Below are 19,371 nucleotides of genomic sequence, written 5' to 3'. Positions count from 1 at the left end.
CCTCTTCTCCCTTTTTTCGTGTGTGTGTGTTGCTGGGGATGGAACCCAGAACCTCATGCCTGCTTGGTAAGTACTCTACCCCTGAGCTACATCTCCAGCCCTTTTTATTTTGAGACAGGGTCTAAGTTGTCCATGTTGGCCTCTAACGTGAGCTCCTCCTCCTTCAGCCTCCAGAGTAGCTGGGTAGCTGGGTTGACAGATGTGCACCACCACCCTGCTCAGCTCTTCTCTCTTTTCTTTTTGTCCTGGGGACTGAATCCAGAGGCACTTAACCACTGAGCCACGTCCCCAGCCCTTTTTATGTTTAATTTTGAGACCAGGTCTCGCTGAGTTGCTTAGGGCTTCATTAAGTTCCTGAGGCTGACTTTGAACTCGAGCATCTCTGGCCTCAGCTTCACAAGTCACTGGGATTACAGGTGTGCGCCACCTCGTCGCCTGGCCTCCCTTTTCTTAATAGAACTTTCTATTGTGGCTTTTCTGTCCCTGCATTTCCACTTCCAGGGGGCTGAGGTGGGTCAGTCAGGCAGACACTTGGGCTTTTTGACTCATAGGTCACTAGGGCATGAAGTGCCACCCCCAATCCTAATGGGGAGCACTGTTATTTGGAGTCAGGTCTTGGATCTGGACTTGGGTTGCTTTCTTGGAGAAGGGTAAGCGTTTAAAGGTGGGGACCATGAAGCACAGATTGGGTGTTCCAGGAGGCCGACAGCTGAGCCTGGAGTCCTGCACAGCACACCTGTTCTCTTTTTCCCTGGCCTACCACAAGTCCAGCATCCTTTGAAGTTTGGCAGTGACAACAAAACAACAGCATTATGCCATGTGCGCCAAACCCGACCCACGGCAACTTCCCATGAGCAATAAACCATGCACGGCCCTTTGTCAGCTTCATCTTTGGGAACAGAGAATGTGTCTGAATCACTAGGGGGAGCAGTTGGTCATGGGTCAGGTGACACACCTGGAGCTGCATGTGTGAGAGAGAAATAAACTTCTGTTCCTTATTCGTTTAGGATCTACTCATTTAGGGATCCTTAGCGAAATGACTAGCACTCACCTTCTCAGAACACTTGGTGGACAGAGTCTGGGCTACGCCCCCTGCTGGTGAACAAACAGGCATCATTATGAACCACTTTTCATGACAGAAGCCAGGAGCTAAAACATTCATTTGCTTTTTCCTCCTGATCTCCTTGGGCCCCCCAAAAAGATGATACTGACTGTGACTGTGATCAGAGAGCTTTCTGGAAACCCCACTTAAAGGACGTATGTTGTAGACACCTTGCAAATGGCATGACCGTTCAACATCATTTATCCACAATAATCTTGGTCAACTTGCAGAGGAAGTCATGAAAGGCTAGACGGTACCTTAAGACCCGCCCTCCAGGCCTGTAGTTGTTCAGTACAATTGGATGGTTTTGACCCATATCCCTCGGTTGCTGGGTAAAGCCTCAGGACCGGCCTCGGGCCTCAGCCCCAGGACGCAGTTCAGTGCTCTTTCAGCCCCGCGCCCCAAGCAAGCAGCACAGACTGGAGCAAGCACGAGGCTTTCGGCAGTGACCAGAGCTGCGCTGTCCCACCGGTGTGGCTCTGGTATGCTGATTTTTGATCTTGTTTAAGTTATGGTAAAAATAGTAAATCGCATCCTTTACTATTTGAATATGGACCCAGAATGTTACACTCATAACCAAAGAACATGCGAACAAGAACCTTATGTTCCAGGCCTTCAGGGTAACATGTAAGTAACGGAATTATCATGACCTGAGGGTGACCTGAGGTGACATCAGGTTACCATGGCGACCTGAGGGAAAACTGGGTGCAGCAGTGCTATAATGAGACCTTTCCTTTCACAAACCAAATTGAGACGCCTTAGTTTTTCTGGATGTTCCAGAAGCGTCTTGACAGAAGCACTCTCATTACTACAAGCACATTGGAAGAGCAGACAGCATGACACAAAAATGGGCCCTCCCACCTCACTTCCCTTCCCAAGAACAGCATGCCAGCAGCCCAGGGCAAGTGGCACCAGGCAGGTGCCTGCTTCGCGATGACCAGAGCAAGCAAAAGGTCACGAGTCCATGCAAAATATCCTTCTCCAGAGTTAAGGCAATACTCTGAAGTGCTGAGAACTCTGTCACTCAAATATGACATGTGGCATACGTGTGGCATTGTGATTTCTATTAATATTTGGTTTTTGTCCTTTGCTTTGTTTCTTGGCTTCCTGAGCCCTTGGAACCTCCAGAGCACTGAGTTTCTTATTTAAAAAAATTTTTTTTTCATACACGTATATAGGGTAATAAAGTATGCCTCATTCTACTGTCCTTCCCATCCCTACCTGCCCCACTCCCCAGTCACTCCCCTCTGTACAATTCAAAGTTCCTTTATTCTTCCCTACCCACCCCTCATTACAGATCAGCATCCACTTATCAGAGAAAACATTCGGCCTTTGGTTTTAGGGGATTGGTTTATTTCACTTAGCATGGTATTCTTCAGTCCATCTATTTACCTGCAAATGCCATAATTTCATTCTTCTTTAAGATTGAGTAATAGTCCATTGTGTATATGTACCACAATTTCTTCATCCATTCATCTGTTGAAGGGCACCTAGGTTTGTTCCATAATTTTGCTATCGTGAATTGAGCTGTGTCACCGTAGTATCAATTTTAATTCCTTTGGGTATAAACCAAGGAGTGGGATAACTAGGTCAAATGGTGGGTCCATTCCAAGTTTTCTGAGGAATCTCCACACTGCTTTCCAAAGTGGTTGCACCAATCTGCAGCCCCACCAGCAATGTATGAGTGTTCCTTTTACCCACATCCTCGCCAACACTTATCATTGCTTATATTCTTGATAACTGCCATTCTGACTGGAGCGAGAACTGAGTGCCTCTTGGCCCTGCTACAGAACACGCATATGTGGGCTAAGGAACAGTTTCTCTTGACAAATAAACAAATATCACAGAAAAACTACCTTTTGTTTGCCGAGATGACTGGTGGCTGGGGACCCTAGGAAGCTTCAGGATGGGGCTGGTTACCAGAAAGACCAAGCAGATAGAGGACTTTCAGCCCGATCCTGCAACCTCCAAGGAGGGGAGAGGCTAAAAGTTGAGAGATCACCAGTGACCAATGGTAAGACCAATCCTGTCTACCACTGAGAAGCCTCTGGAATGCCCGAGGTTAGGGTGGGCCTCCGGACAGCTGAATCCATGGAGGCCCGTGCAGGGTGGTACCGGGCAGGGCGTGGGAGCTTCCTGCCTCTTCCCACAGACCTCACCCTCAGCACCTCTTCATCTGGCTGTTTGTATCTTATACCTTTATAATAAAAAGCAAATCCAAGCCAAATGTGGTGGCACATGCCAGTAATCGGGCAGCTCAGGAGGCTGAGGCAGGAGGATTGCAAGTTCAAGACCAGTTAACAGTTTAGTGAGGCCCTAAGCAACTTAGCAAGACCCTGTCTCTAAATAGAATATAAAAAGAGCTGGGGATGTGGCTCAATGGTTAAGCACCCCTGGGTTCACCCCCAATACCAAAAAAACCCCGATCTCTAAGTTCTGTGAGCCACTCTAGCAAAGCAATCAAATCTGAGGGGGTGGTCAGGGAAACCCCACTTTATAGCTGGTTGGTCCGAAGTACTTGCAATTTGCATCTACAGTGGGGCAGGGTTGTGGGACTGACCCTCTGCTTGTGGGTGGGATCTGACTCGCGCCCCAGGTAGCTAGTGACAGAACTGAACTACAGGACACCCAGCAGGATCCACTAGAGAAACTGGTGTCAGAAGTGTTGAGTGGTAAGGCAGTAGGAAAAACAGTTTTGGTCTTTTTGTTTCCCTATATCCTTAATACTGTTTACTACATGCTTTTATATAATTAAATGGTGTTACCACAGAAATGACAATAGTTCAGATGCCTTCTGGGGATTTGTTTGTTTGTTTGGGGATTTTTTTTTTTTTTTTTTTTTTTGGTACCAGGGATTGAACCCAGGGGTGCTTAACCACTGATCCACATTCCCCATCACTTTTTATATTTTATTTAAAGGCAGGGTCTCACTGAGTTGCTGAGGCTGGCTTTGAACTAACAATCCTCCTGCCTCAGCCTCCTGAGCTGCTGGAATTACAGATGCACCCAGCACCTTCTGGATTTTAAGAGTAAAATTTCAACTACCTCTCATTTGGTATTCCTTTTCCACAGAAAGGCAGTGAAAATGATAGAGCATTGTGGTATTGCTTATGTTTGACACTTATGCATTATGGAGACCTCTGAATAGTTAACAGACTCTTACTAACAATCAGACAACTTCACACGTGCAATAGGAAAATCAATGTTTCTTTAATGAATTAAATGAAAGCTATCCTGAATCTTACAGGGTTTCAGCAGGTCCCAGGGTTGGAGCGTATCTGAGGACAGCCCTCAGATTGACGAGAGCAGCAGCACAAGACTGAAGAGGAGGAGCAGTCATTTATCAAACATGTTCCCAACAGCTCTCCCAGAGTAGTTGCCCTGAAACTGAATCAGGAAATACAACCCATCTACACCCAGTTTCAGACATGACTCACAACACACATCAACCTTCATTTTACAGTTTTGATATTACTTTTTTAAAGGTGCTCAACAGAAACTCAAATCTCATTTTAAGGCCCTGAAATTGAGGGCTGTGATACAGCAATTTCTCAACATATCAAAGTTTAATTGCTATACATGTTTGAGCAACAAATACAAAGAAAATATATGTATTGCTTGCCTGTTTCCCTCAGCACAATTAAGAGTGCAGCAGGCACTGCTGATCTGGTCACAGAAATCCTTGCATGAACAATATTTGTTCTTTTCCACAAAATGGAAATTGTACTTCTTTTTCTTATTATGGAAAAGAGAGCTAAACAGTTTTAGCTTCATTTTTTGCAGGATGATTAAAGTTGTGAGAACATAAATCCTCTCGGTCTCTTAACCTCAACCCAGCATGGAAGAGACACAACAGTGAGGACGGTGTGCTTCCCTCAGGCTCCTCAACAGGAAAGCCAAAGCAAAAATAGAGCCTCGTAGAAATTTCAACACTGAATTGTTTTAAAATCTGGAAGCTTGCGTCAGTAGACTCTGCAAATCTTGGTTAGCTCAAGACAAACCCTGATGGAACAGATGATGTGTATTCAAAAGCCCATCTCTCAAAAAGACCCACTTTCCTAGAAGATCTACTAAACAGAGTCCACTGCCTCATGCTTCAGGCCGGTGGTAACCACATGACTCCCATCTGCACTCTGAGAGTCATGCCCCTGTGACATAAAGGACAGCAATCAGTCTCCGAGGTGTCTGAATCCATGCACGCACACACACGTACACACGGTTGTCAACAGCCAACACTGCTGATGTTCAGAAAGCCTAAATACTTTACTAACTGGATTCTAAAGAAAAATACCTTGAATTTAAGGTGTTTTGTTTTTTTTTAAACTTCAGTCTTCAATATTGAAACTGCTAAGTTACTCCATTTTTCCATGAAAAGAAAAGCAAAAATTAAGTTGGAAGAGGTGGATATTTTAAATGACCTTGGGAAAATATTAATAAATAGGTCAAGAAAAAACCTATATAATAAAGGAAATAGCCCAACAGGTGGTAAAACCTACATGCACAGGGTTGCTCACAAGAGCACAACTGGTGATAAATAAAAGCAAGTGAAATACTAAGTAATAAAACTGTGAAATAGATGAGGAAATGCCCAATTGATAAAGTGTCACTGAGCCATTAAGAATAAGTAGGAAGACGGTGAAGGTGAAGAAGCGTGACGAGCCAGACACAGCAGAGTCCCTGCCGCGTGTAAGCAGCACGTGCACTGTGTGCTCCTGTGCGGAACCACGCAGGGCGGACGCAAGTGCTGCCGCTGACTAGGGGTAGTTTTCCCTCTGTTGAGTCTGTAGTGGCCACAGATTCTTTAGAAGAAAAGAGAAATACAAAACGTGTCTTTGGAAACGAGGTCTCCTGAGGGAGACGGCGCTGATGCCAGGCAGAAATTCACCTGCCTCCATGAGGGAAGGGGGCATCTGGTCAGGCGCAGCCTTCAGGAGGGAGGCCCTTCAACAGGATGGAGAGAAGGGGAGTGCCCAGGATGTCGAGGCCTCACCCCGCGGTCCCCGCTGCCAGCAGTGCCAACCAGGCCCTGATGTGCCCACCCAGAGCACTTTTATAAATACGTACTTCTGTGTCTGAGAACAAAATTTTACACCAGCCTCTGTAAGTCCAGAGGCATGATTATCTCCTCGTAATAAAGCAGTTCTCAATCATCACTAAGTTATGTTTTTTAAATGACAAGATGGGTTAACTATTTATACATGTGACCATAGCGACCATGGGGAGATAGCCACCAGAAGTACCACTCACTAGACAGAGCACTATGCACAAAAAGAACAATTTTCAGTACAAAAGAGAAATATTCAGTTTCCTATTTTACTGTGACAACTGGGCCAAAAGATTACATTTTTAGTATGTGCAATAGAATGGAATTACCAAGGCTTTCCATAAGCTCCAAAATACAGGGATAGAATATTTTTTATTGTTTTATGATGACAATTATGAACTAGCAGGTTCAGCTGTCTGAAGAAATTAAGACTGAATCACACAGAGCAGTAATGATCCTCCAACATAATGATCCTCCCTAATAACAAAATTCTAAAGTAGGAAATTATTCACGACACTAATTGTTATCAAATATGTGAACATCAATATACCATCATATGTCATATATTAACATCAGTAAGTGCTGTAATCAAGTGGCTTATTAGTATATTGCAGTACTCTACTAGAAAAATAGTCAAAGTTTAACATACTCAATATAATGATAATGTTTTACTTTTTGCAGGCCATGTATCTTTCAGTTACATTGTCCCAGTTGATTACATTCCAAATAGCTTTTAGATAATCAGGTCTGACATTTTTATACTGAAGGTAATAAGCATGCTCCCATACATCAATCCCCAGCAGTGGAATAAGACCTATGAGAAAGAAGAGAAAAAAGCAAAATCTTTAAATTTCAATCTAAAACATTGCAGCTTTCCAATTTAAATTTTTATTATTCTATGTACACAAAATTACCCTTTATAACAATTTTACCTATTTCTTGTTTTTTGTGTAAGAATATTCCTATAAATAAAAGATTTTAAACTTTATTTTAGAAGAAAATGTGATAAATAGTAAAAATAATTAAGTTAGATTTGGATCCCAGCTACTTAGGAGGCTGAGGCAGAAAGATCTCAAGTTTGAAGCCAGCCTGGGCAACTTAGCAAGACTCTATCTCCAAATAAAAAGTGCTGGGGTCATAGTTCAGTGGGAGAGTAGTCCTGAGTTTGATCTCAATGTCAAAAAAAAAAAAAAAAAAGACTTGGGAAAATCAAGTAACTACAGTACTTTAATAGCTATTTTTAAAATACTGACATATTCATGAAAGAGTCAGCCAGTTCCCAGCTATGTCTTGGGGCAGGGGTATGATTGAGGCCTTGTCTCTTCCAAAAGGCATGAGAACTCAGAGGTTCATGAGAAACCTGTCTGCTCCCCAAAGCTATCTGCAGTTAGGGAGTCAACACCAGTTATGAGGCACTAATAAAAGAGTAAGTTAACAAGGAACGCTGAACAGGACTGAAGAAGACATACTATTTTCAGGAATCCACCAAGGTAAATGAAGAACTCAGTTCTATCCATAAAACATTCATTAAGAAGATTCTCAAACCGTGTACAACCAAAGACACGAAATGATGTACCCCATTTGTGTACAATGAATCAAAATGCAGTCTGTAAAAAATTAAAAGATAAATTAAAAAAAAGATTCTCAAAGGCAGCACACTACATAGCACAGTGTTACAGGCATGTCCATGTGTGTAGCAGCACAATTCACAAAGGACAAACTAGGAACCAGCCTAGGTATCCGTCCTCAGTGGATGAATGGGTAGAAAGATGTGGTACATGTACGCAATGGAGTTTTATTCATCCATAAAGAAAAACAAAATTATGCCATTTGCAGAAAAATGGATGGAACTGGAGAACGTTATGTTAAATAACATAAGCCAAACTCAGAAGGTCAAGGGTCATATGTTTGCTCTCATATGTGGAAGCTAGAGAGAAGAAAAAGAAAGGTGGAAGGGGGAGGGGTAAGGGGGAAATGGAGGAGTGCTGGATTGTGTAGAGGGAAATGAGGGGAGGGGGGGCGGGGGAAAGGGTGGAATGAGACAGACTCATCACCCTAAGTACATGTATGATTACACAAATGGTGTGACTCTACATCGTGTACAACCATAGAAATGAAAAGCTGTGCCCCATTTGTGTACAAAGAATCAAAAAAAAAATTAAATTAAAAAAAAAAAAAAAAAAAAAGAAAGGTAGAAGGAGGGATCCCATTACAGTCAAAGGGAGATCAGTACAGGAAAGGGACCGGCCGGGGAGGGAGGAAAAAATGGAAAATACTGGGGAATATATTGGCTGAATTATATTGTTATATTGTGTGCACATATGAATTTGTAATAACAAATCCCACCATTAGGTACAACTAGAATACACCAATAAAAAAGGAAAAAATAAATACACTCTCAAACTCTCCTACTAAAACAATTCTCAACCAGTACATCTTGACCAGCTGTGAGGTGTGTTGCCTAATTTATCATTAATAAAGTAGCAAAGTTTTTAATCATTTTCCAAGATGTAAACAGCCATGTCTTATCACCCAATGGGCTTTCTTCAAGCAGAAGAGAAAGAAGTGCAGCGCTCGGAATCTCACAGAAACCAGTATTTCCATCAGGGACCCTGCGCTGCAGCTGATCGGCAGCATTCAGTGCTCACGAGTCTGTGATTCTTGTGGTACTCTCCCAAACTGTTTAGATTCCAGCAAAATCCAACTGTGTCAGGGAAGTGGGTTGGGTGAGCACAAGGGGAGAGGCGGCAGAGAACTACCACTGCCTGATGTTAAGGTATCAGGTAAAATTCACTGCATCTGGGCCTAGGGCCCCAGCTGACTGCCTGTGACTTCTGACTCCATATCCTGCACTCTTCAGTGACATGTATTAGGGGTTACTAATTCAATCAGGCTCAACAGAAAAGAAGGATTTGCTGCGCCCGGCCTGACCAAGCCGAACACTTTCACATACCAAAGGCAGAGCGTGGAAAGCCTAGTTCTCATCCCAGCTTAAGCACAAGTGCTGGCAGAGGGGACAGCACCAGAGCAGATGAGGGCCCCAGCTTGAGCTTCAAAATATCAAAAACTCTTAAGGCATTTTTTACTTACTCAAGACCCTGGGTATTAAGATTTGTTCAAACTATTTTATGTTCACAGTAAGCTTAAACACTTAGTTTTCCTTATTTCTAGTTATGTGCCTTACATAAGCCGCATCTCCCAAATGAAATAAGTTTTTAATTAACCTGTTGTTCCTTGCAATGGATCCTGATTAGAACAGGCAGCTATCTGCAAGCGTCGCTGCTCCTTATTGAAACCGAGCCAACCCCAACCTGAGCCCTGGACACCAACAGAGACAGCCGTCAGCTTCTCCTTAAACTTGTCGAAGGAACCAAAGTCACGTTTGATGGCTTCCAGCAACTCTCCTATAAAAAAAGATTCAAAATACAAAGAGATTTCAACAATCACAATAAAACATTATGTATATTAAAATATTCCTGTCACATGGCCCAAGAAACAGACAAACAACATACAAAAGATAAACATACTCCAGCAAGCCTACATCACACCAGCTTTCCTCCTGCTGACAGCAGGATGTGTCTCGGCTACAACCCACGTGGTTCTTAGTGAAGCTAGTCTAATGCTGCTGGGGACTTCTCCACTCACTGTGTTGTCTCCACCAGGGAAGAAATGATATTTTCCACTGGTTCTTTAAAATGTTTCCCCCTCAATAGAAATTTTTATTTTGACTTCTACCCTACTTACTCTATGTCCCCACTGGAGACTAAAAAGTTATGGCTATAATTCAGTTCTTCTCCAAGGCTCCTAGATCTTCCCTCCTACCTCAGCCTCCGAGTCGCTGGGATTACAGGTGTGCACCACTGTGCAGGCATGATCTTCCTGTCTTGATTATTCTAAACAGGGTGATTTTCCCTTCTATTACTGAATTAAGGGTATACTTTGAAGAGCTATAACTGGGCTGGGACACGGCTCAGTGGCAGAGCACTTGCTTAGCAAGTGTGAGGTTCTATCTTCTATACTAGGGGAAAAAAAAAAAAAGGAAAAAAGAGCCAGTCTTTTCATTCTGTAACATTGTAGAATTAATTCTACATCGAGCATATCAACTAAATTAACTGGGTCAAAAATCTCACTTTTCTTAGGCTACTGGATTAAAAGTAATCATCTTTATAAGTTCAAATGGAATCAAGGGGTACAGATGATACAAAATGGCAAAGAATGTCAAAACCGTTGGATGAATATTGGTATATTTGATATTCTGGTAGCTGACAAAACCTCAAAAGCATTTAGTCACAATTCTAAGGCCTCACTCAGAAGGAATAAATTTTCTATTTTCCCAGACTTACTCCCCCATTTAATATCACCCCAAGGGAAACTGTTTCTTTCCCAGGCATAAAAGGGGCTGCCTGCGATAATGCTGATTAGAAACAAATAGTAAAGGCTGGGGTCAGGCTCAGGAGAGCTCTTGCCTAGCATGTGTGAGGCACTGGGTTCAATCCTCAGCACCACATAAAAATAAATAAAATAAAATAAAGTTGTTGTGTCAATCACAACTAAAACAATATATACATATTAAAAAAAACAGTAAAATCACAGAAATTTAGAGTATGTGTAAGGAGTCCAGACTTATGGACTGGACTGTCAGTTTCTCCTAAAACTCTCTAAGAAACTGAAGTCACATTTGATGGCCTTCAGCAACTGTCCTATAAAAAAAGGAACCTTGTACTTATGCTCCATACCTGCAGGGGGCAGGGCGGGGGGATAACTAGGTCAACTGAGCCTCAAGCTGCCCAGATAGCCACACTGACAATGGTGAACCAGACATCCAGCTCTGTATGCCCTTGTTACCTGCAGGGGGTTTGTTTTGTTTTTTGAACCCAGGGCCTCGCACATGCTAGGCAAGTGTTCTACAGCTACACTGAGCTACACTGAGCTACAGCTTCAGCCCTACTTGCAATTTTTTAAAAAATATCTGGAAAACCTAATTTCCTGTGAGAAGTAACTTCATATCAGGAACATTAATAATAAAGACACCTTTCTCAGCACTTCACATTTTGAAAACAACCCCCTTTATTCCCTCTGTCTCACACAGATGAAGCAAGTATGATGATTAAGTGTCTTACCCTGGAGGTCCCAGGGCTAGTAAGTGGAAATTTAATCTTTTCTAAAAACCATTTCTTAGTCTTTCCCTAATATTTAAACTAAGAAGGGGCACTGTATGTGAAATTGTGTGTGTGAAAACGGAAGACATAACTACCTGAACATATTCTCCATTTCTACTTTTTCCTTGGAAAGTTACAACTTTGTTATGCCCCTTGCTATGAAAAATATGCCACTATGATACTTCAGAGAGAATTAGGGTAACAAGAAAATCAACAATGCACTGGGGATACAGCTCAGTAGTAGAGTATATGCTTAGCATGCATAAGATCCTGGGTTTGAGTCCAGTACCAAAGAAAAAAGGAAAAAAAATCAACAATCTTTCCTACTATGCAAAAATATAGATAAGGTTGAACCAATATATACCAACCTTTGGGTTCTCCACCACCATTAGGACTCAAATTTGTCCAGAAAATGGTGTGATTGATGTGACCTCCTCCATTGAACTTCAGGGCAGGCTGAAGGGCTACCTGAGTTGTAACATCTCCTGAAATGTCAAAATACAAACACATTTTTTAAATATTTTCATCCTTTAACCATCCTAACACTATTTTTCCTTTGTGCAACATCAGATAATTATACCAATTTATCTATTATGTCCCAGTTTGTTCTAAAACTCAGCAACTTCCAAAAAAAAGGACTCTCCCAAAATTATGCACCCAGTGGATTTTCAGTTCAATTAATCACATGCAGAACTGGTGAGCACAGCAGGGAAGGCAAAGCTAGGAGAAGATTCACTCCTGATGGCCAAAGGCTCTGGTTCTCTTATACAGAACAGACTTCAGCAATAAACCACCAACGAGAGCAGAGAAAGTACAGTAAATGAGCTACACCTACAACATGAGAAAGTTTCGGCTCCCATTTTCAAAACAGGTAACTATTTATTGGGAAACTCTTTTTTGGGGGGGTGGGGGTACTGGGGATTGAACTCAGGGGCACTCGACCACTGAGCCACATCCTCAGCCCTATTCTGTACTTTATATTTAGAGACAGGATCTCACTGAGTTGCTCAGCACGTCACTATTGCTGAGGCTGGCTTTGAACTCATTGTGATCCTCCTGCCTCAGCCTCCCAAGCCACTGGGATTACGAGCATGTGCCACTGCACCAAGAAGCAAACATTTTGAAGTGACATTAACAAAAAACTCAACTTACTCACACTAAACTCCTGATTTACAACCCCAAACTTACTTCCTCTCCTTTCTCATCCTATACCCAATCCATTAGCACATCCATCAGCAAAACCAGCTCTCCCCCTAGGAAACAGTGCTGCTCGCCTGTAATCCCTGCAACTCTGGAGGTCATAGCAGAATTGCAAGTTCAAGGCCAGTCTCTACAACCTCAAAAGACCCTTTCTTAAAAATTAAAAATTAAAAATGGCTGGAAGGAAGCTGTGGTAGAGCACCCCTGGATTCAATCCCAGTACCCCACCCCCCAAAAAAAAGACATCCAGAGTCCAATCCCTTCTCCATAACTCTGCTGCTACCTGTCGGTGCGCAGCAGCAGTGGACCCCACCTGCATCAGGGCCACACCCCCTTTCCAACAGGTGTCCTTGAGAGGAGCCAACCCTAAGTCCTAACTACGAGGAGGCAAGTCACCGATGTGTTGCCAGCCACACTGGCCCACGGGTTTTCCACGATGAGCTCAGCGGGCTCCTGCCAAGGCTGACCACTGCTGCCTCTGCCGGAACACGCTTCCCAGCTGCGGCCTCAGGCTTGGCCCTCGTGCCTCTCCTTCAGACCTCCACTCAAACAGCACCCTCACCAGACTTTAGCCGGGACGTACAAACTGGCAGTTCCCGTCACCCTCCAGGCCCCTTATCCTACCTGTCTTTCTAGAAGGCCATGTAACCCCTGGCACACTGCTCATGTCTCCCAGTGAGGGTGACGGTTTGGTTTTCCATTTTTTGTTTCTGGTACTGGGGACTGAACCCAGGGGTGTTCTACCAGCGAACTATAGCTTCAGCCCTTTTCATGTTTTTATTTTGAGATGGGGGTCTCTAAATTGCTGAGGCTGGCCTCAAACTTATGATCCTCCTGCCCAAGTCTCCCAAGTCACTGGCACAGTGGCTTCTGTGTATGGCTTCTGTTCTCAGTTCCTAACATACTGCCCCGATACACAGCAGGCACTCAATAAATATTTCTTGATTCACTAGATGATTAAATACATTGAGTGCAATTTCTGAGAAAAAATTAACCTTCTTTAATCTACAGTTTAAAAAAAAAAAAAAGAATGTCATGTTTAAACTATCTGAATATATTCTCAAAACACTAGATAAAATAAAAAAGGGTTTTTTCCAGCTTGATAAACAAGTAGGTAAAGTGAATTTTTTTGTTCCTTCCAGAAACTACAGATTAACTGAAGTAGTAGGAAAAAATAGAAATTCCCTTGTTCGAAATGTTTCAAGTGCTTAGTATTCAAAATATCAGGAGAAGCAACGTGAAAGGGAACCGCTGAGAGGTCTGCGCTCCTGGAGCCGACAACCGGGAACAGGTTCTCAACTTCTGTTCTGAACTCTGAAGAACCTAGGTGCAGGTGAGGTGGCGCATGCCTGTCACTCCAGCTACTTCAGAGGCTGAAGCAGGAAGATCACAAACTGGAGGCCAGCCTAGATAACTCAGCAAGGCCCTGTCTCAAAATAAAAAATAAAAACAGTGCTGGGGAGTTCAATCCACAGTACTGAAGCAGGGGAAAAAGAACTGAGGTAAGAAATCCTATCTTCTTGAAACAAGGCCAAATCTCCGATTGTTAAGCAATTCAGGAGGAGAGGATTAAGTGATTATCTGAATCCACAGATAACCTCTGAGGATTTTCTCTCAAGATACCAATTTTTTTCATTCTTCAAGTATTTACAAATATAAAAACTATTATCAAATGTATAAAAATATACTTATAAATCAGTGCTTCCCTTGTTGATTTTCCTTGGAATCACCCTAAAAATGTAAACACAGGTTTTATGCTTTTTTGTTGTTGCAGTACTAGGGATCAAACCCAGGGGTGCTCTCCCATTGAGCAATATCCCCAATTCATTTTCTTTCTTTTTTTTTTTTTTTTTTTTTTTTTTTTTTGCAGTACTGGGGATCGAACTCAGGGCCTTGTGCTTGCGAGGCAAGCACTCTACCAGCTGAGCTATCTCCCCAGCCCCCCAATTCATTTTCATTTTGAGACAGTTACTGAGACTGGTCTCCAATTTGCAATCCTCCTGCCTCAGCCTCCAGTCTCTGGGATTACCAGCATGCCCCAGTTTGTTTTTCTAAATGGGAAGGAAGGAAACATGAATAATCTAATAAACGCAAAATTTTGAGCTGGGCACAGTAGTGCATGCATGTAACCCTGGCTACTTAGTAGGCTGAGGCTGAAGGACTGTAAATTCAAGGTTAGCCTGTTACAAAACAAAATAAAAAGGGCTGGGGAAATAGCTCAGTGCTTCCCTGGCATATGCCAGGCCCTGGGTTCAATCTCTTAATCCCCAATACGTCAAAAAAATAAAAATTTATAATCTCAACATCTTAAAGTTTGCTTAGCTAATTTTAGATTTTAATAGACATTTAGGGGCTTAAAAACCTGCTCTTTAGACTTTTCTGAAGTTTAACTTTTTTTTGGCTTCAGATCAGGTTTTTCTCCTCAAATGCAATAAAATAAAAGTTAAGAACTTTCGGTTGAAAAGTCAGTTATGATGAGATTATTATGTTACTTATACTCTTATCCCAATCTTGGAGATATGAAAGTCTAACTTGAAAATAATTTCAAAAATACAATCTCTATGTACAGGGAGCTCTGCGAGTACCTATTAACTCACAGGCAATATAATACTGCAGTGTGACAGCACTTTTCTTTTCTGATTCTCACTAAAGAAGCAAAGCTTTGATTCCACAAGGGATTAAACTGCACTGTCTGTAAAATCTTGGCAAGACCGTTTCCCAGGTGTCGGACGCTGCTGTGCTGGAAATACTTTCACAACTGGGAGCTTCCCCAGCTTCCCCATTACCACATCCCTCACGCACTTGTTATTTCCTAAATCACAGCCTTTTCCCGTATTCAAGGTTCATCTGATTGTTGCAAGCAAATCTTCCAGAATGTGGTAACTTCCTCCTCTTTGGGTCTAGTCATTTACCTGGCACACGATCCAGCTGAAATACTACATCTTTCCACTAGATGCCTCTCGTCAACCAGATAACACTCTGAAAATCACTCAACAAATTTCACAGGCCTGAAATTCAATAAAAGTACACTTCTAGCTGGGGAGATAGCTCAGTTGGTAGAGCACTTGCCGCGTAAGCACAAGACCCTGAGTTCAATCCCCAGCACCGCCCAAAAAAAAAAAAAAAAAAAAAAAAGTAAATTTTCTTTACTGTGTAGTTTATCAAACAATATAGATAATCTGAAAGCAACTATCAGTTATTTTTCTGTTGTGCAAACTAATGGAAAAAGGACAAAATATTATTTGCTTAGATATTAAAACACAATATTTCCACATATACCTCCAGAGGCAAAAACACAAAAAGTCCATGGGCTACTGGTTTTATCAACTCAGCTCATCCAAAAAAAAAAAAAAATAGCCAGGTGCCATGCCCATACCTATAATCTCAGCGACTTAGGAGGCTGAGACCGGCAGATCACAAGTTCAAAGCCAGGTTCAGCAACTTAATGAGGCCCTAAATAATCTAGATCTTGTCTCAAAGAGAAAAATAAAAAGGGCTGGGGATGTGTGGCTCAGTGGTTAAGCACCCCTGGGTTCAATTCCTGGTACAAAAAAAAAAAAAGTTAACATCATATGATATATTAATTCAATTTACAAACAGTTTCTCACAGAATGACTATTTTTATTGTGAACTTGGACCCCCTAAGTTAAATCAAGAAATCAAGTCTACAGGGGCCTGACCTGTCTCACAGCCAGGTAAGTGCTTTTGAATACTGACCATCAGAATGCTAACTCCTGCCTCTTCTCTCCTGCATAAAGTAAATAAATTTCACAGTGCGGGGCAGCTCAGGATACAGGGTATCTCCCAGCCCTAGGATGGACTCTCAGGAAGTTCCAGGAAGATGTCAAGGACTACTGTTCATATCACCACGCAGTCTCCTCCCTTGGTCTCCCACTATCAGAGGGACCACACCTGACACTGCTTGCTTAATGCTACAGTGCACCTGAAAAAGGAGGCAGAGAAGCTGTCCTCCTCCACGTAGGCCCAGACACACAGACAGTAAGTGGGGACAGCAAAACCCCAGCCCACCTCTTTCAGGACTGACCCCAACACTCAAGGGCACTTGCGTCTGGGCCACAAGTGTACGGGTGCTCTCCGCCCTGCTGCAAATGGTTGGCAAACCTACCTGAGAGGCCAATCACTCCTAAGAGCACATTACATAACAAGTGCAAATTCTAAATGCTAGTATGCAGGCACGAGCTAGCGAAGCGCTCCCTCTCAAGGGCTCTACGATTCTCCAACATGGGAAACAAAACCGACTTCGAAGTGTAAAAGGCACTAACAAGTCCCTTCGTGGGACCCCCGTCTTCCGAGACAGTAAGGAAAGTTCACATAAACTAATCAGGACACAGGGCAGTAAGGAGGACCGTGTTTCAGGGCGGTCTCGCGCTGGGGCGAACCCCGAGCGGGGCTCCGCGGGCGCGGGCACCCACCCTTGGCCAGCGCCTCGCGGTACTGCTCCTCGGTGGCGTTCAGGTTGTTCACGTAGGCCGCGTGGTGCTTGCTGTGGTGCAGCTGCATGATCTGGGCGTTGATGTGCGGCTCCAGGGCGCCGTAGTCATAGGGCAGGTCGGGGAGGCTGTGCTTCTGCCGGCAGCCCAGGGCCCCCAGGGCCGGGGCCAGCCTCGCGCCCGCGCTGGAAGGCAGAGGGCACCGCCGGTCACGCGCGGCCCGCCAGCGCCCGCCCGCCCACCTCCCCACGCGCGCACCGGACGCCTGCCGCCCCCGGCGGTGCTCGCCCCGGGCACCGGCGCCCGCGCCTCACCTGCACGCCGCCCGGCACAACATAGCGCTCTCTGCCCGCGACTGCAGCCTCAGAGCCTCTCAAACCCGGCGCAGACCCCGGCGAGCGAGCGTCTGCACCGCGGCGTCCGCGGCCGCGCACAAGGACAGCCGCGTCGGGCCCCGCCCCCTCCGGCCGCGCCCACCACGGGAGGGACGCGGGGGGACCCGGGCGGCCGTAGGCCTGTCCTCCCGCGTAGGCCTCACACCCTGGACCCAGGGGACTGCAAGAAGGGGCTTCAAACCTGCTTTCTGTCGCTACCACCCCGCTGCCTATCTGCCGCGGTTCTGTGACGTGTTGCGAGAGAAAGTCGCACGTTACCCCCCCATGTGTGCAATTGGTACGGTCCGAGGGCCCGCCCCCCCCCCAGTCTCCGCCCCTCCGGAGGCGTGGCCCGCAAGGCCCTTTGCCGCTCTGCCCCTCCTTGCTGCGGTGGTGCTGCTGCGCTCTGGGTGGGGAGGCCGCCCCTGGAAAGGTTTTGAGACTTTGGCTCTCTTTCTGTGGGCCTCGGGGACCGTCCCTCGGGAAGGCAGGGTCTCCCAGCCAGCGTGTTAGTGGAGAGTGAAGGGAGTGCCCTCATGTTTAGTCTTCTTGCCAGATGCCCCCAGTGACCTTGCTTTGCAAGTAAACTGACCTTGGGGCCTTCACCCGACCAGAGGCCAGGCCAGCCCTATCTATCCCCCGCTGGCCGCCTAACATTAGTGCTGCTATTGAACGTCTACCATGGACTACACTGCAAGATTTACATTCATTTATCTTTTTAAATGTGTGTGTTGTCGGCTCCAGGCGACAATGAAATCGTGTCACTGAGGTTAAACAGCTTGCAGTGGTCCCACGTTAATAAGGTAAGAGTCGGGGATTAGAGGCAACAAGGTGGCGCATGTCCACACACCGAGGGCCTCTGGAGGTTGAGGCAGGAGGATTGCAAATTCAAGACCAGCCTTGGCAACTTAGTGAGACCCTGTCTCAAAATAAAAAATAAAAAAGAGTGGGGATGTAGTTCAGTGTTAGAGCATCCCTGGGTTCAATCCCCAGTACAAACAAACAAAAAAAAAGTTGGAATTAGAACCCAAAACTCAAGTTTATACTTCCTGAATACTAAACCCAGTCAGTCAAGCTACAGAACAACAGAGAAATCTTTCCTGTGCTGTTTTATAGTCCAATAAGCTGTACCAAACGTTTTCTCAACAATTAAAATCATGACTTGTGCTAATTAGGAAAACATTAACCTGTCTTTGACATGATTTGGGTCTTTACTGAATAGAATATCAAAGGATGCAACACCAGGATGGCAGTGCCAGCCGAAGTCCCGGCTACCAAGGTAGCTGAGGTGGGAGCACCACTGAAGTCCACAAACTGGAGGCCAGCCTAGGCAACACAGCCAGATCCCTCTCAGAAAAAGCGGGCTGGGGAGCTGGTGCTGAGTAGGATTTCTGTTGTTTTCTTCCACCCCCTTTGCAGCCCTTCCAAGGATGACTAGGTTTCCCATCAGGCTAGGAGGAACTTCCAGGAAGGGCTGGGCTTGTTTACAGATGGCAGGAGAATGAAACTCAGGGCATGTGTTGGGGTGAAGGAGGAAATTCAGGTTGGGTCCTCATTATGGAAATTCTTAAAACGCAGAAGAGCATGGGTTTGATATGGTTGGCAAGGGAAGCTGAGCCATCTGTTAGCTGAGGTCAGACCCCCAAAAGTAGTTTTTCATGAGGACAAAGGCTAGTTAGGAAGCTAACACATTAATCCCAGCAAAAGGTGTAGCGGCCACTTTTAGAGTGCTAGCTATGGGAACTTGGGGGAAAACAGCCTTTTGAAGGGTGAAACAAGAGAATTCAGTGGTGGGGTGGGCACTGTAATGAAGGGGCTTGATCTAGTGAGAACAGAATGTCACTCAGAGCATGGTCAAGCTGTTTGAGCGCACTTCTTGTCTGTACAGATATGCTTACTTTGAGACTAACTGACCCCAAGGGTGCAGGGGTTTCAGCCACCTCTGGAGTGGATAAGGGAAGCGTAAACTGCCGGTCAGCTTGGCAGCAATAAATCAATTACCTATAAACATCTAGTCAATAAACACACAAGAGTCAATACT

The 19,371-nt window shown here is 44.5% G+C and overlaps 1 protein-coding gene across 1 annotated transcript; it reads right to left on the bottom strand.

Moving 5' to 3' along the window:
- Positions 1–4,290: 4,290 nt before the first annotated feature.
- Positions 4,291–17,421, bottom strand: Sod2 (superoxide dismutase 2). The gene is made up of 5 exons (XM_047558557.1): positions 17,271–17,421; positions 16,939–17,141; positions 11,674–11,790; positions 9,371–9,550; positions 4,291–6,960 (listed from the first exon to the last, which is right to left on the bottom strand). The coding sequence occupies exons 1-5, from the start codon at positions 17,291–17,293 to the stop codon at positions 6,815–6,817; spliced, it is 669 nt and encodes a 222-aa protein (XP_047414513.1). The 5' UTR covers positions 17,294–17,421; the 3' UTR covers positions 4,291–6,814.
- Positions 17,422–19,371: the final 1,950 nt, after the last annotated feature.

This window comes from Sciurus carolinensis, chromosome 7, assembly GCF_902686445.1.
Source record: "Sciurus carolinensis chromosome 7, mSciCar1.2, whole genome shotgun sequence".
NCBI classification, from domain to species: domain Eukaryota; kingdom Metazoa; phylum Chordata; class Mammalia; order Rodentia; family Sciuridae; genus Sciurus; species Sciurus carolinensis.
Note: the sequence above shows the minus strand (reverse complement) of the source record. Positions and strands in the feature narration are given on the sequence as shown.